Source organism: Hippocampus comes, unplaced genomic scaffold (genome assembly GCF_001891065.2).
Source record: "Hippocampus comes isolate QL1 unplaced genomic scaffold, H_comes_QL1_v1.1 scaffold158, whole genome shotgun sequence".
NCBI lineage: Eukaryota > Metazoa > Chordata > Actinopteri > Syngnathiformes > Syngnathidae > Hippocampus > Hippocampus comes.
In genome coordinates this window covers 734,961-753,552 of record NW_017805548.1, presented here as the reverse complement: position 1 = coordinate 753,552, position 18,592 = coordinate 734,961, and the positions used below count along the sequence as shown (strand labels likewise).

Genomic DNA, 18,592 nt, shown 5'->3' with positions numbered 1-18,592 from the left:
GACGAAGAACAAATTTGCTGAAGCCATAGCTAAATGTATGGCTACTGCATGCCAGCCTGTCAACATTGTCCACAGCTCCACTCAAGCTGAAACTGACGCGATTGTTACTTGTTTGGAACTATTTTGTGTGGAAGGTTACAGTGTTCCGTGTCCATATAAATAGAGCGGGTGGAGCTTCTCTGTGTTCGTCTGACAGCAACGGTGCGCTGAGGCACCTCGAGAGTTCAGCGGTGCAGTGGTAGCGACCTAGCGAATACACTGAAAATAAAAAGTCTCCAGTGTTGTCATCTAACCAATTGTAGTCATCCGAAATGATGTCTACACAAAACCGTAGAGAGACTTCCGAGCAAGAAGGACCAACAGAATCAACATAGCCTGACTGCTGTGTTCAAAGCAAACTTGAGAAAAACGAAGTATGCAACCATGGCTTAAATCCACTATAGGCTGAGTCCTAGTTTACCTTAGATGGGCACTTTATAATGTTATATTGCTCTGTTTTGATTCCATAAAAAGAGCTGTTAAAGCAGCTGTTGTGTGACAAAATATTTTTTCCACTGTTGTTGATGGACAGTAATATTGTGCGAGAGATTATGTGTGAATAACTGCTCCAAGTGAAAAATGTTCATGTGAAATTGAAAATCGAAATTGTTATTTCAGTAAATATTTGCATTTTGCACATAGAACACTGATTCATGATTCCATGTTGATGAGAGCATTAAAATGGGGAAAAAATTGACAAAAAATATATAAAAGGAAATTCAGAAATTATAAAAAATGCGTGAGTAATCATGATTAATTTTTAGTTAATTTGAGTTAATTATGACAGTTGCGTTTTTAATTAGATTAAATATTTTAATCATTTGACAGCTCTAATTTTTACTGTTTGTGTCCCCTACATGCTTACATATTTGCTTTGTGTTTTAGATGGAAAGTTTGGGGCCTTCATGAATTTACACATTCAAAATGATGGTCCCGTAACCATTGAACTGATGTCACCTCCCATTTCTTCAGACCCCCGGCAGGTACCGAGTGTTGAAAGCTACACATGTACTGTTTTTAATAGGTCAAAACACCGAACACTTGACAAGCAAGTCAGTTGTCATGTTCACCACTTTTTCACACCTCGGCTTGAACCACTAGGTGGTGATAGATACGCGTTTGTTTTTTTCCTGTAGCCACTCCAAACACTGTACTCGTGTTACCAATGACAGCGTGACGTGTTTTTGAGGTGTGGTCTTCTCGTCAAAACCAGTGGCAAAAGCCTCTTCTTTTACTTCCTGGTGCTGTCACATCAGAAGTACAAATATGGACACGCTGGCCATTGGGGTCGGTCCGTCCTGCCACCTTAATTTTCCCATGGTCATTTTTAGATTATTTTGTTCTCAGCCTATTCCACTGTGTGATTAATGAAGCTTTTCAACTGGAACATTTCCTTAGTTATTATCTGGGATGTTTTATTTTAGTGTGCCCGTTATTCTTTCAAACATTGTGTCAGATGATTTATTTCAGATATGAGATGACTCACTAAAAAACAAATTCAACAATTCAGTCTCACTCACCGGGTAATTGTGTCATCTTTTGAAAACATTTGATACATTTTTCATGGCTGCCCTGCTCCTGATTTTAGTTGTGCTGTTCTTAAAACAGCTGGACTCATCATGTGTCTTCTTGCTCTTTGTGTCCAAAAAAAAAAAAAAAAAAATTGTGATGGATCAATTATAGACAAAGACAAAAACAATGTTGCGCTTCACTGTAATGTGGTTTGATTGTAGGCACTTAGCAGACACAATAACTCTATCTTCAAGGTGTTGAATTTATTCACAAATGTTTCATGGTAATTGTACATTTGAACGATTTTAATCTTTATAGTGCTCAGAATTGTGTTATTTGTTGCCGTTGATGTTAGGAAGTCCTCTTTGGATAGCCCTGTTGCATCAGGTCAAACCTGAGCCTTTTTACAATTGTCTTCCATTTGATTGATAATTATTTTGTTACTTAAGTTTGATAGTAGTTTTTTTTTTTTTTTTTTTTGTGAAGTGTGGAGGAACCCTTGAAGATGAATAAACTTAATTAACTTAGCACTCCTATTTAATTTTTTTTTCCCCCCGCAGTTGTCCAAGCAGGAGAAGCAGCAGCAAAGGAAAGAAAAGGCGCGCTCCAAGGGAACCTCTGAGTCAAGTCGGGAGAAGAGCGCCCTACGTTCCCGACAGGACACTAATGCGAGTAGTGGGGCAGAGGGTGACGTGTCTTCAGAAAGGGAGCCCTAGATCTCCAGACTGAGTGTGGTAGGCAAATACACAAAAAAACATATCAGTGTATTTCGTGCCGTGAAAAAGTATTTGCCCTCTTCATGATGTCTGTGTTCTTTGCATATTTATCACACACACAAAGATTTCAGTTCATCAAACCAATTTTAATGTCACACAGAGACAACCCAAAGAAATACAAAATGACATTTCTAAATGGCAATTTAATTTGTTTAGACACACACACACACACACACACACACACACACACACACACACACACACACACACACAAAAAACAAACTTCCAAACCTTTCTGACCCTCTGTGAAAAAGTAATCGCCTCCTGACCCTAATAATTTAGCTCCGTGTAGATACAAACACAGTTATATGGAAGAACCTTTCAACTCCCAACTTTTCAAGCAGGGTGCCCTGTAATTCTCAAGTGCATGTTTGGTTCAGATGTGCCCCAACACATGGAGTATGCAATTACATAAGGCCTTTTTAAGTCTGACAGCAGGCACACGAGGGTTGGAGAAATAAAGATGCTTCAATCTCTTGGTGTGTAACTCGGCGAGTGTGCACAAAGAACTTGCAGGAATGTCTGCCCCCGTGGAAGGAGGAGTGTGAACATTTTGAATTTGACAAATTTCAGACTTACGTTTGTGGTTTTTATCCTAACCTAAAATAAAGGTCTCTCAAAGTTTGGCATTTTATGACTCAATCGCGAGCAGTGTGACCTTTCCTCGATAGTTGTCCGATATTTTCTTGACTCTGCACTATTTTAATTTGCATAAAATCAGATGCAATTTTCCAACCCGTACAGTCATTAGGTGTGTTCCATATTTGTTCTCCTAAATCACAGGTGTCAAAATCAAGGCCTCGGGGCCAGATCTGTCCCGCCACATCATTTTATGTGGCCTGTGAAAACAAATCAAGCATGTCAAGTTCCATGATGTTTGCTAAAGTCTGAACCAAAATGTCAATCGTTTAAATTATTATTATTTTTTTTTTAATGTTTTGTGTCCTCACATGCAGATAAGATGACGGCATATTCAGTTTCCTCAGGAAAGACTTGATTCTCAAGTCCAAAGCTGATCATGACTGTCCTTTTTATTTGGGAGTCAGCTGTCTCACCTTCCAGCGATGAAGGTTAATATCCTGCTCGTGTCCTCCACAATCAGATGGACGAAACCGCAACAATTTGGTGAAAACAAAGTCGCAAAAGATGACCTCGACCCGCTCATCTTGGCACAGTTTTTTGCATTTTTCAGTGTGGATTGTTTTGGGATCAAGTAAGACTAAATGTCAGATAATTGATAGACAACCTTTTTGTCATTTCATTTTCATTCCCGTGTTTCAGCATAACTTACGGTGTCCACAAAAACACTCCTTGATTTTAAACTGATTTAAGATGTGCCTTTAACAGTCGCATAATTTCATACAGTTTGATGTGGTTCCCAAGTAGAACAGCATTACTGACACTCAGTGAATGTGTTCCCCGCTCGTTGCTCTGCTAACATCGGCACAATAGTCTAGGTCTCTCCACTCGCTGCAACATATCTTATTCTTATTGACAAATTTCCTGACGGCCAGAAGGCAGCGTGACAGCTCAGCATTTTTCTGAAAATGGTCACCACTCTCAACTTTAACCAGTTAGAGTTTATGCCTCAAAGAAGAAGTCATAAAGTGCATTTAGGTTTTAAGGATAATAAGAATGAAAATCAAATGTTGATTGGGAATGTATGGACTTTATCAGTATTTGAATAGATTTAGAGGTGATAACATCATCAAATCAAGGAGAGTTTTTATGGACAGTCTGTCATTCAATGTAACTCATTCACTCCCAAAGACATATTTATATGTCTTTTCACACTCCACACGTTCAACCCCAGATACTTTTTTTTTTTTTAATTTTTCCAAGACTTAGGGTAAAAAAAAATTGGGTCTAGAATTGGCTGGTACTGAATGAGTTTTAATGTGCTTGAATTATTGAACATGATTACCATGGTTCATGTAAGAGCTTTTCCAAAAGACTAATGTCGCAATATCATGAATAAATGAATTTCTTGAATGTTTCTTTTGCCTGATTACATCAAAAATCTATCTGAAATTGCCATTAGGATGCAAAGTTTTACGGAATCAGATGAGCTTCATTGTACATCTGAGGCTCGACACATTAGACACTTAAGCCACATGCCACTACTTAAGGAACCCAGAGATACAGTATGTGGGTTTTCCACAAGGTCCCAATTCAAATATGCTAAAATTTCCATTTATTTTCCACGATAAAGACCTGCAATTCTGAAAAAAAAAAAAAAAAAAAAAAACAACAGCAAAAATCCTCTGAATGTTTGACTCAAAGTCCCACAGCCAAATAAGTGGCTTACCATGTGAGTAAGTGACACAAATTTCCTCCAGTACTCTTAAGCGCTAATGTGATTTTGTATGCTAGTTGGCCACAGTTTAAGAACTAGTCATCTGGAGCACATTGAATTACTTATAAGATTTGCACTGACACCATCAACATTTGTTTGCTTGTATTCTCATTATTTATAACCACTGCAAACACTTTTCAGCTTGGGACTGCTGCTGATATTCGTGTGTTGCGTTAGTGAATGCACAACATTAATTGAGGCTGTACCGAGATCAGATTTAATAGTTTTCTGGAGAGTATAAACATTGACCTGCGCAGTACTGATTTGTGATTTCATCAGACTGGGACCGAATGTCCCGTCGCAATACATAATTTACTCGGTTTTGTGAGAACAGAACTTGTGATAATGCTTGGGGTTGAACCAACTAGTCAACATGTTGACTTTGCCACTCTACAATGATGGTTGTAGCTTCAGGTCACAAAATATCCAAGTTAAATGGCAAGTGCTATGCAACTCGTCTGAAAATGCTAGCTTTTGAGCAGCCTTGAATCCTCATGCCAACCATCAGGAAATTCACCAAAGACCCTCCTGTAGCTATAGAGACAGATAATAAATGCTGTAAGGCAGAGGTGCCCAACTTTTTTGACCGAAGATCAACTTTTCGATCAACCAACCTCTCGCGAACGACCCGTTACCGCACACGAACACATGCCATGATGAGCAACAGCCATAATGGCCCCTAAGATGAACGAAACGGAAAAATAAAGCAGACACAAGAGTTTGTGGGTTTGTGAAAAGTAAATCACTGCCTACCTTCGTCTAGATCTGACGCGGAGGCATGGGACACACTCTTGTAGCATGTTAAGCTCACGTGTACCGTTTTAAAATGTTTCTTTCGTCCCTCCAGATTCCCAGTTTTTGCCAGTGTCCTCGGTGAATTGTACATGAAAAAAACTTTGAATGAGAATAATAATAACAAAAATAAAATATATGGCGCAACAGCGCTGATCGCAAGCTGCAATTGCAGCCTGCTGACCGCTAACAACTTACTGGTGATGCAGGTCACGCGCCACCGTACATTAAAAGTGACTTGCTTTTTTATTTTATTACATTTTTAAAATACTTTTTGTGAAAGTGAGACTGATAGGATACTAAGGGTGCAGTGTAAACTAACATAAAAGTCAAATTAACAAGCACACAGACACAAAAATGTTTTGGTTGGGGTTTTTTTTTTCCCCTCTCCACCCCTCGATTTGGGACCAGTCTGCGAGCTACCAGTCAATCGCGATCGACGTATTGGGCACCTCTGCTGTGAGGTTTTCTTACGCAACAAATGATTACCATGATTGTTCAATAGCCTATTTATTAAGTAAAAATGAATGGCTCGTGTCATCAAACAAAATGTCCAACTATCGTTTCTGTAGACCGTCAGACTGGAGTCATGTGATGGCAGAGGTGGGAGTAAGACACAATCCTAATACCACACAGTTACATACTGTAGGTGCAAGTCACAAATAAGTTCCCAGTTCCAATGAAAAAAAAAAAAAATCAAGCAAGTTGAACACTTTAAATTGTCTGTGTGTGCCCTGCGATTGGCTGGCAACCGGTTCAGGGTGTCCCCCGCCTACTGCCCGATGACAACTGGGATAGGCTCCAGCATGCCCCACGAAGGAATGTTTGTAAAACTAATTTTCAAGGAACGTACACTGTTGTCGTGTAAATTGTAATGTAGTGTAATGTGCAATGTTGTTAACATCCATGCTCCGCCAGCACTGCACCATAAATTATTATTTGCGGAAGACACTAGTCCAAAGCAATATCTTTGATGCGGTTCCATTAACCTTCATGTGTTATTCCTACATTGTAAGCGTAGCGAACTAACACTCTCTGAGTATTAGCTTGCTCATTATGTCATAGGACATTTTTTTATTTGTCTGGGAAGTGATGCTTAACACCGGAGCTGGCATGTCCTTTACTTCTGCATCATGTATCCATCCCAAGTTGTCATCGACTACAAAAAATAATATCTGAAGTCGTTCAACCCTTAGATGATTCAAGACGATTCAGCAAAGGCAATGGCTTGCTTGCCTGGATCACTAAAGGTCAGATCACATGTTAAGCACCAGTATGAGCAGCCTCGTCGACTGCCACCTTTTTAGCTGTCACTCAAAAAAATTGAATGAAGGCCAATTGTGACTGTTTAACCATTTAAATGTCAACAAAATCGTCTTTCCAGAGAGGTTAATGTGCTCTCACATTTTTTCCCCCATAATGTCAATACAATACAATATATCTTTATTTATATCGCATTTTTACAACAACTGCAACAAAGCACTTTACAAAACAGTTGACATAAAATAAAATAACACAACATGGACAGTCATGCAATCTTAACCGCTTTTCCTGCATACGCTTTGTTGTTTGAAGCAGTGCTTGATGAAAGAGGAGAGAATCAAAGTGCCCTTTTACCAGTGCATCAGAGACGTCATGCTCAGAATGCGAACACGTCTGCTAGTTTGAAAGTAAATCAGAAGCTGTGGCGTCAATGGTTTTTATTATTTAATAAAGACGTTAAGGAAATGTTTTACACATCTTTTTTCACAACATGGATCATGGTGATTACGGTATCATCACCTATATCCATCTGCATTGTCCTCACGTTACCTTTTAAGATTTTTGTGTTAGGCCAGTGTGCTATTTCTGCCTGCCAGGCTATACCATTCAAACCCTTCCCCCATTTTTACTTTCAAATGATGCTCACCTGAGCCTTCCTTGTGCTGCTGTTGAGCAGCAAGAGGACAGGAAGCAACGTTGCTTTTGCCGGGACATGAGAACTGTCCGAAAAAGAAGACAACTTAGTTTGTAGCAGACGTGTGCACATTTTCAGCATGACGTCTTTGATTCACTGGTGAAAGGACACTTTGATTCTCTCCTCTTTCATCTGGAACTGCTTCAAACAACAAAGTGTATGCAGCAAAAGTGGTTAGGATTGCATGACTGTCTGTGTCTTATGTGTTGTGTTGTATTATTTGTCATTTTATGTTAACTGTTCTGTTGCTGGTGGCGCGGGTACCCACAGCGGCTCCTCTCTCTCCTGTGGTTGAGAGGAAAGAAATTTCATCTGTTTTGTATGTTGCACATAGAGCACATTTGACAATAAAGTTGACTTGACTTGACATGACCCAAATATTTCTGGTCGTGATCTAGGCTTTGTTGTACCACTTGAAATTGAGTTGGAACTTTTTGATATTTTCCATTGCGGTGACTCCACTATGATTCTAATCGCAAGCATAAATGAGGTAAAACAACAACAAAAAATGACATTGTGTGTCTTTGGATTTATGAAAGCACTATACTGAAAGTATGTTGAAAAAGTTAAATGTACTCCTGTGCACTTGACAGTCTGAGTGTACTCTGTACGGGAGAGTGGGTTAAATTCCAAGCCTTGTCCTGCACCTGGAGATAAGCTGTTTCTGGTTTGGCTTCTCTATTAATTATCTTTCATCTTGTGAGGAAAAAAAGAAAGCTCTTTTCCAAGCCCGCTGGCTATGGAAAAACAATTAAACTGGTTTAAATTAGTTGCCCCCTCCCCCGGTCTCCCTTCCATCCCTTACATTGTTGTCTTTCTTTGTGCCTCAGAGTTTTGATCTCAGAGGATACATCTTGTTTCAGTACCTCCATGACCATTCAGAGTTCATTGGGGTTCAGCCTGGGGTTCATGGCAGGTTTAAGGCCTCTAGGTCTGCTTGGATTCTTACTGGGGTTTACACATCTGTTTGTTTGTTAGTTGCTTTGGTGAATGGGTTGATATTTTTGATATGTGGAATTTCCCATCTCTTACTATCCTGACTGATGATGACCTTCGTCACATTTTGTTCCTTACTCTGTGCACCATTGTGGTTTTCTGACTTAAATTGTGCTACAGAAAGCAATTGCCTGGAGGGAGCCCTCATCATTTGTTCCACTCTTGCTGGAAGATTTCCAGTGCTGTTTATATGAAACCTCAATCTTAACAATCAAGAAGCCTGCTTGTCTATCAAAGACTATACGTTTTTCCGAGAATATCTAAACTCCAAAAACTGCAGAAAAATCAGTAATGGCATGGCAGAATAATCTATTGGGCCATCTCTCTTTTGTATGTAACAGTAATGTTAACAAATGGAATCAATCCTCATGAGCTATTATTGTGCAGAAAATACTATTGTTATCTGCCTACAGGGGCTCGAGTGATTTGTGGCAGTGAACGTTGTAACCTATGTATTGCAAATGTTTTAAGGTGGTCCAACGTTATATTGTAAGCAGAAGAAATGGCATTCTCTACTTTATGAGGTTTTGACATTTCACATAACATGAATACATTACATCCGGGGTGCCCAAACCTTTTGGACCGAAGATCGACTTTTCAATCAACCAACCTCCCGCGATCGACCCGTTACCGCGCACGCACAATACACACGTACGCCATGATGAGCAACACGGAGGCATGTGACGCACTTTTGCAGCCTGTCTAACTAACTATCGTAGCTCACACGTACCGTTTTAAAGTGCTTCCCTGGGCCCTCTAGATTCCTATTCTTTGCTCGTGCCCTCGGTGAATTGTACATGCAACAAACTCTGAATGAGAATAATGATAACGATAAAAGATATAGCGTAACAGCTCTGATCACAAGCTGCAATTGCAGACTGCTGAGCGCTAGCAACTTTCAGTGATGGCAATGGCGAGTGATGAAAAAAGAAGAAAGGGGCGTGGCCTGGACGGGGCGTGGCATAGATGGGTGCGAGGCCGGGACGGGGGCGTGGTTACTTACAAAAGTGGCACTAAACATGCTGAAGATGAAGTGTATTGAATGTACACACTATTTGAAACTTGAACAGAAAAAACTCCCAAGATTGCCACTATTCTTTCAAGTGAAAATTTGTGCAATTTTGCTTATGCATTCCTGGTGAGCACCAATATGTAACTCCAAATTTGCTGCTCAAAAATAAAAAACTAAAAAAGGAAACACATCCCCTGCCATATTTAAGATTTGTTCATCACTCTCTTTTTAGCCAACTCCTCTTGTTCTTACACATGCTCCACTGTCGAAAAGCGCTTGAGATCGAGTAGTTACTTTTCAGTAGAAATGTCTGTTTTCGGTGTTTCACCAAGGTTGCGTGAATCTGTAAAGCTTTCCATCCTCTCGATCTGTATAAAATGACATCGTCACACACTGTACACAGAGCTTTACTGGCGACATTGAGCTTTTTCCCGACATCCGACACAAGCACAATGGTTGCTCTTTACTGTTTCCTACTGGGGACACCGTCAGCTTTCTATCCAACCAGTCCCATCGAAACGTGTTTTTCAGATCCGCATCTATCTGACGCATTTTAGCTTCGTCGCGAGTCTCGATAACATTCGGCATTCGCGAGAAAAGGGGTTTAGGAAGGCGAACATGGATTGGTTGTGATTTGCATTTGCCGATATAGCGACCAATCACAACAAGTAAGACATCATACATGTCCAATCGCAGGGCTGTTTACAATCGGAAGATGGAAAGACTGATCGGGAGGAGAGCTCGTGAAAACTCGATGATAAGGCACCTGACACCCCCTAAAATTTTCTCAACGGATTTAGACGATTCACAAAAATAATCAATTTAAGAAATAAAACGGCGGATTTCCGCGTATCTGCGGAAAATTGCCATCACTGAACTTTAATACTTTTTGTGAAAATGAAACTGATAGGATGATTAGGGTGCAGTGTATTAACACGAAAAATATATTACTAACATACGCAAAGACACACAAATGGTTGTTTTTTTTCCTCCTCTATACACCTCGCAATCGACTTGGGACCGGTCCATCGCGATCGACGTAATGGGCACCCCTGCATTACATGAATGTTATTGTCAAACACCCTTGATGAGACAAGCAGAAAGTTACAACAGGTAATATCATGGTAAATTGTATTCAATATTGGAAATGTTTTGTGTCTACGTGCTATGCGTTACACCCCGACCAAAGCTACACTCATCTCCACAAGTATTGAAACTGTGAGGCCAAGTCTTTTTGTTTTTGGTGTAGATTTTCAGTTTCACATGAAAGATGAATATGAAACAAGCAGAGATGGGGGAGTCAAGTCTTGTGACTTGACTTGAGTCGGACTTGAGTTGCCATTTTTAGGACTTGCAACTTGCTTGCCGAAAAAACTTTGCAACAATTTTACTCGACTTTGGTATCAAAGTGACTCAATCTGATTTAGACTCGAACTCCATGACTTGAGGAGTCAGCCATCTTGTTTGTCATTTGAAATCTGAATTTTAACACAGTTTGCCTTTTTAGGAAGGAAGACAAGAAAGAAAGAAAAAGAGGGTTTTTGTTTCATTCATGCCAACCTGACAAATCAGTCAGCAGGTTAATTGTTGGTGTGAAGGGCTGACATAAGCATCAACAGCAATGGGAGCATCTCAGAGGATCATTGATTTGAATTAATGGATTATCTTGTTGATGGCGTGAGCAAAAATATGATGCCAAAACGCATCGCATGGGCGAAATGGTCAACATGTTGGAATGCAGGTCAACAAACAAGTCAGAACTCAGGACATCTTGTCAGTTTTCAGAGGCCTTTTATTGTGAAATGCAACATCAGATCTGTATGGGGGCGGTCTGGTTGGATACTTGGGGTGCTCTAGTGTCCTACAGACCTCGTTTGATTGAGGGATAACTGAAATTCATTTTTAAATAATCCTTTGAAAGAAGAAGACAAGGTCAAGATGTCATATTTCAGAGGCATTTTAATTTGAAATGGAACATTAGATCTGAATGCCAGTACTGTGGTTGGATACCCAGGGTGCCCTCGTGTGTCGACAACCTGGTGTGATTGGGGGATAACTAAGATTCGTTTTTTCATGATTTATAAATATCAGGTGAAATTGATGTAGAATAACCCTTTATTTTCTATCTCAACTTGAGAACGCATCTTGGCGCTTTTCTGAAATTTGTTATTCTCCCTGGATGACCTTGTAGTTGTTCGACAGCCAAGAATTGACTTTATAACATTTTTTTAAACCAAACCACTGACGTGCATGTATTAGTTGTAAGGCTTTTATTTTGAAGGTAGTCAACGCCGCTCGCTGGCGGCAAATTACCGTAATGCACAGTATTGACAATCGTAGTCGCGGCTCACTTGACTTAAATTTTGCGAGTGGAGCCTGGTTTGACCGCAGTTCTGAACTGGTTAACTAGCGTGCGTAGTACAGCACACTAGTAGATTATCGGGAAAACACACAAAAAAAAAAACTCGCCTCTAGGCTGCAGTTTTCAATCATGTAGTTGTGGTGCACGGTGCTCCGGTCATCGCTTGAAAACATGCAAACCTCTTCCAAAAATGTTAAAAGCGGTTCATGTATACAAAAGTTCACCAAGACTTTAAAAAGGTGCGTGCGTGCATGAGTGCGTCCACTGCACGTGCCAAATCCACAAACTCAACATTTCCGCTGGGAGCAAGCATGGAGGGTGCGCGCATCCGTGCCACCACAGTGGAACATTAAGCCAAGAAGAAAGAAGCGATTGATTGCTCATGTTGGTTATTGTTGGGCTTTTCTCGCGGAGCAGCACTCGCAACACAACGTCGCGTCCCGCTCCCCCCAAAATAAAATATCATCCCTCTTGCCACTCGAAGACTACTCTTCAGTAATATTTCATCTGCTCACACACGAGAGGGAAATCAATTCCATCACGAAGTGAAGGAGGTCACAGCTGGTTTCCTCCAACTCGTGACAACCATGGATGTCGCAACCGAGGAAGGGATGTCTCTGTCGGGTATCCGACTCCGGAATTGTCCGGCGCAAGTGATGGCCAAGTTGAGGAAGACGAAAGCAAAGAGGAAAAGGCGGAAAGAGGTGCTTCTAATACAGATTTGCTTGTTCGGAGCTTTGCTACTCGTCTTCAAGGGATTCTCCTTCTTGGCTGACGGTTCAGGTGAGAATGGAATGTTTTTTTTTCCTTCCTCTCGCAGTGTGCGATGAGACATGAGTATCATGTGTGGTGAAATGGGTTCCGACCCGTTGTTATTGAACAATGGTAGTTAACATTATACTCGTTAAAAGGTTGTTTGTTCAGCCGTGTAGAAAATGGTGGAATGGATAATTGGATAATATATAATTGGAAATTGCTTAATTCTCATGTCTGATGTGAGTTTTATAATGAAAATCATTATGATCTTTTTTTTTGTATGAAAAATGAGAATTCACTTTTAGGGGTGAATAATGAATGGGCTTTTAGCCCTTCTTAATTTTACAAAATATGCGCTGGCGAAATGCGTTCCCAGAAGTCCCCAACAAATACAGGTCGGGATAGGTCGAGATGACCATGACTGTGATGCTCCTTAATAAATTGGCTCCTGCAGTATTTCTTTTGGCAGAGTTGTACACACAGCAGCAGCATCTGTTTTCAGGATGAACTAACCGATACTGTTGTTTTGCTGTAATGACGGAGGAACAACTACACACAACCTGCTTTTCTGAGAGTGTGGAATTGGAACTTTAATACAAAGCAATAAAGAACACTGTTACGTAACAAACATGCATGCAATACAGTAGCAACTTACTATCTCCAGTTTCCAAACCTTTTCTTGCACCCATCTTAGAAAAATGACATGGCACATCACCATATAAGAATGTCACAAAAAAATGGGAATTCTGAAATGATGATCTCATCTCAGTTTACTCACAAGTTGACCTACTAAATGTAAAATATGAGCTTGTTTGAGCACGAAGCTGATCCAGTATATTGCAGGAAGCATGACTTCTGCAGTTGTATGAATGGCAACGGATGGATACACAGGCAATTGAAGCGCATTTAGTTGTTCTTCCTGCCACTACACGTTGCTGGCATCGGTAGTCAAACAAAGATATTATTGCAATGAAAAGTGACAAATAACGTGATAATTTCCTCCAGCACCAGTGATGATCTCTCTTTGCACACCCGGTTGAGAATCACTGGTATACTGTATAGTAGCTAGTAGTGTTGCACTAAGCACTGTTACCAGTAGCCTATTGTACCTACCGTGAATTTTAGTTGAAAAATTACACAATACCATAATTCTATAATACTGTACTTGGGACTTGTATTTGAATATCCATCTATCCATCCATTTTCCGAACCGCTTCATCCTCACCAGGGTCGCGGGATGTGCTGGAGCCTATCCCAGCTGACTTCGGGCAGTCGGCCGGGGACACCCTGAACTCGTTGCCAGCCAATCGCAGTGTATTTGAATATTTGTTTTATTATTTGTCATAAATATACTCAACCTTTGTGGTTCATCGATAAAAGGAAGTGGATGACAACAGGAATAAACAATGACAAGACTCTGGTTTGACACGAAACACCAAGTGTATTCAAAGACAGTAAGACATTTCAAAGTCACACAGAAAAAAAGAACTCCATCGTTAATAGGTACGGAACACAGCACTAAAGAATGTGGGCTTTGTAACAAACCGTAAAAGCTAACATACAAGAAGATAGTCATCCATTTTCTGAACCGCTTTATTTATGACGAGGGTTGCGGTTGTGCTGGAGCCTATCCCAGCTGTCTTCGTGCAGCAGGCGCAGTATACCCAATTGCCAATATGATGCTATTTTACTTCATTACAATCAATGGCATATCCGGCGCTTGTGTTCCAATTCCTAATCAAATAACTGCACATTCTTTCCTCCATTCTGCATGTTTTCCGAGTACAGTATTACTGGTTGGGATGTTACTGGTTGGGATGTCAAGCATGAAATATGAGAGAGTTTATACTACCCAAAGGCTGACATAATAAAAAAAAATCTTTTGTCACCCTAATATTTTTCTACATACTGAATAAAAATACAAATATCAGTTAGTTTGTAAAAACATTAATTGTTTCATATTCATTTGTTCGAAAGTGTTTGAAAGCAAAGTATTCAAATGTATCCCGGTAGTATTTTTTATTTATTTTTTTACCAATACTGTACATATAAAATGAATTTGAAGTTGTTTACTGTATGTGTCAGACATTATTTCACAGTTTTTTACTGATGTTTTTATGTTTTGCTGTGGTCTGAATCTGGGCAGTGAGCCATTTGCCGTATGCCTAAAACTTTTGTTCATGCTATTGCTCAATGTTTCGCTCCCTTTCACTAGATTGATTTTATTTCAGCGCTGCAGTAACGTTTATGTCAAACCATTCATCTCACTAAAGCACCCGAACATAATCAAATGAGCCAGTGACGATAAATAATTGCAGACATATGCACCACTTCACTTGATGTGCTCATTTTCCCTTTCATTTGTTAATATGCCACTGGAGCCCAAGGCTATTGAGTCGCAAGAACAATAATTTATCATTTAAATGAAAACAGGCGAGAAGATGGTATGTTTTGGTCGTCAGCAGTTGGAGCAATTTTTGGTGTGTGCCTCAGACCTGGTTTAATTGAGATTATTTAAGATAAGATAACTTATGAGTCTCTCAATGGAAAATATTGCATTTGAATGCATTTCAAATTGATTAGGATAATAAAATTATGGAACCTCACTTTAACAGACTAAATTGTGGGAAGAGGTCATCGGCTGGTTGTACTTTAAATTGAAATATACTTTTTCATGCTTTAAAAACACCCGATACAGTTAAAAATGATTTCGTTTTTTGTTTGGTTTTTTTTTTCGTGGGAAACTGAAAAGATTAAAACTTTATGCGAACTTACCTCGCTGGTGCTCGGGGTGTGGAGTGGGTGATAGTGGTGTGCACTTGTTGGCTCATGCCGTGATGTTAGTGCACTTGAGATAAGGGCTTGACAAAAACGGCAAATGTGTACTGTACCATGTTCAAGAGACGTGTAGGTGTACTCGTGCTGGACAATATGGTAAAAATCTTCAATCATGATATAGGCCAGGGGTGGCCAACCAGTCAGAGACTAAGAGCCAATTTTTGTACTGTGTTACTGCAAAGAACCACATCTCACAAATGGGCATCCCGTCCTCGCGCGCGTGCGCGCGCGCGCACACGCACACGCACACACACACACACACACACACACACACACACACACACACACACACACACACACACGCGGGTGCCCAATCATGCACTGGCGCACATATGCACGCACGCCACGATGAGCAACAGCCGGAACAGCCCAAACATGAACGAAAGCTAAAGATGCAAACACACAAATCTTTTTTTTCCCCATCCATTTCCTCCTCCCACCCCTTGTGGTCGACTTGGGACCAGTCCGCTACCTCCCGGTCGATTGTGATCGGCGTATTGGGCACCCCTGCTATAAAATCAGAGGTAATTTGCTGACTATCTTAGCGCATAGTGCCGTTGTTTGCGCATGAGCGGTGATTCAGTCATCTGATTGGTTGCTCTCTATGTCAATCAAGTAACGGGATTGATGATAGGCTGACGTAGTGTGTTCTGTGTATTTAGCGCCTTTGAATGGCAGCGCCACTGTCGAGGCGTTTTCCGAAAACACAAGTGTCGAAAACGGTTTTCGACGCTTGTCGTGTGAAAGCCCGGGAGCCGCATTGAACTGGCCAAAGAGCCGCATGCGGCTCGCGAGCCGCGGGTTGGCCACCCCTGATACAGGCCATTTTATAACAAGATACACCACAATACATGTATTTGTTTTCAGTGAATAAAAATTATGCAATATACTATGACTGCTTACCTCTTCTTACTTTATTTCGAAGCAACATTGAACAGACCTGTATCAAATGAGAAATGCATCTAGTTGTGCTGCTATATAAAATGATCACATTCAAACAAGCAAAGTGTACATCAAATTTAGCAAATGTAGATTTCAGTCTAAATATTTCTGACAGAAATTGATTAAAAATTAAATACCAGTAAATGAAAATATGAGCTTTGCCACGACATTCAACAATCTCTTGCGAACCAAGGGCTGAGTGAAATATCTTTATTGATTCAGGTATGATTTAAAACATACATCATTTTGGCCTGGTTTTGAAAAAGTTTGTTTTTGGGCTCTCATGTCACACTCCTAGACCACACGTTCTTAGAACCATCCAGGGACAAATTAGCACAGAAGGACACTTTAACCTATTTTGCCGTTCCCTCCTCCGTCCGCGACCTGGATTCCCTTCCGTCATCATCCCTCCGCCTTATTCATATCATGATCATCCTCCGTCCCCATCCGTCCTCGTCCATTTAATTCGCCGCCCCCCCCTTACCCCCTGCCATGAGAGAGGCTAACAGCAGAGGCAGACCCGAGCCCAGCCTTCAGAAGGGCACATGAAATGCTTGGGGGCAGGAGGGATGCATACCCCACAGACAGCACTTACTATGCTCCATATATTCGCATAGCACTGCTGATCTAATCCGCCTTTTCCGACAACCGCAAGCAAGTATTATCATCAGCGGCGATACTTGCCTTTTGAAATTTGAAATGAATGAGTTCCCAGAAACATAATTTTTTGTCTCAAAAGCTGTTGTGCATTTCCTTGACAGAGACTCTCCACACTTAACTTTTTAGCCATAGGCACATTTTGTCGCTGTTAGGTGGAAACGTCGCATGTCCAAAATGCTGGTCTGCTTGGTCTGTCCTCATGTCGACTGATATTTTTACACATTATTCAGCAATTTAAAGTGTTGACAATAGAAAAAAAAATCTCTTGAACTGTCAACTGTGATAATAACTCCACTTCCTGACTTTGGAGGCGCCCTGCAACATAATGTTTCCTCAAGTTTCAAAGTCTGGGATGTTTTAGATAATAATACGTGAACATGATTATGTTAGAGACATTGGACTAAGTATGTATTGTGAAAAATGAATTGCTGTTATATTTCAGTGCAGAAGGAACTGGTCGCCATGAAGGTATGTTCAGACAGATTAATTTCCGCCCCATTAAACTGCTAAATTATCCTCTAGTTTTATTTATTGTTAGTTTGTGAAGATGATGTATTCACAGTCGTTTGTCACTTTTGTGAAACATGATTGGCGTTTTGTCCAGTCTGGGGGTTGGCTTAAGCACGAATGTTGAATTTAAATGAGCTACTGAACATGATTTTGGGGAAAAGTATGTTAATGTTGATGCGCAACGTTATGGGAGAAACATATAAACTGCGACATTAAACCATGCAGTGTATGGTGTCTTTTTTTTTTCTTCTGTTTTTGCCTTCTTAAGATAGATACAGTACTGTAAATCAGGGGTCCCCAACCGCCGGTCCGCGGACCGGTACCGGTCCGCCGGGCATTTGGTGCCGGGCCGCACAGAAAGAACTTGCCTTAATTCAGTTTTATTTCGGAATGCATAAGATGTTTTATTGAAATTTCATATACCCATAAAGCGGTCCAGTGGATAGCGAGTCTACCTCAGAGTGCAGAGGTACCGGGTTCAATTCCAGCTATGGCCTCCTTGTGTGGAGTTTGCATGTTCTCCCTGGGCCTGTGTGGGGTTTCTCTGGGTGCTCCGGTTTCCTCCCACATTCCAAAAACATGCATGGCAGGCTGATTGAACACTCAAAATTGTCCCTAGGTGTGAGCGTGAGGGCAGGTGGTTGTTCGTCTCTGTGTGCCCTGCGATTGGCTGGCAACCGGTTCAGGGTGTCCCTGCCTACTGCCTGAAGACAGCTGGGATAGGCTTCAGCACCCCTGCGACCCTTGTGAGGATAAGCGGATCGGAAAATGAATGAATGAATGAATGAATATACTCATAAATGTGTATTTTGCTGGGCTCGAATAGCTGAAACTAGCGAGGCTAACCCTGATATATGAAGACTGTATCACCGGCAGTGGCGGGCCGTGCATTTCAACCTTAGGCCTTCAGTGACGTCACATACATACACAATATCGGCTCGTCAAGCAGCACTTAATTTCAGGAGCATTTAAAACCATCAAGTATGTATTTCCAATTAAGAGCAGGAAACTACATTTACAGATATTGTCAAAAATAAAAAGATGATTTAAAAATACGAAATACAATGCCACCCAAATTACGCTG

At 40.7% G+C, this 18,592-nt stretch overlaps 1 protein-coding gene across 6 annotated transcripts in view; it reads left to right on the top strand.

Moving 5' to 3' along the window:
- LOC109521743 (D-tyrosyl-tRNA(Tyr) deacylase 1-like) overlaps window positions 1-18,592 on the top strand; it is a 65,795-nt gene that overhangs the window by 3,927 nt on the left and 43,276 nt on the right. The window contains exons 4-6 of one of the 6 annotated variants that reach the window (XM_019879789.1): window positions 925-1,022; window positions 2,112-2,285; window positions 3,284-4,925. The exons of 2 other annotated variants lie outside the window; for them this stretch is intronic. In XM_019879789.1, coding sequence (XP_019735348.1) covers window positions 925-1,022; window positions 2,112-2,267 — 254 coding nt within the window. In that variant the 3' untranslated portion in view covers window positions 2,268-2,285; window positions 3,284-4,925. Of the gene's footprint in view, window positions 1-924; window positions 1,023-2,111; window positions 2,286-3,283; window positions 4,926-11,781; window positions 12,586-18,592 lie in introns of those variants that run through there. 3 more of the 6 variants (XM_019879790.1, XM_019879788.1, XM_019879787.1) reach the window with 3 other exon arrangements.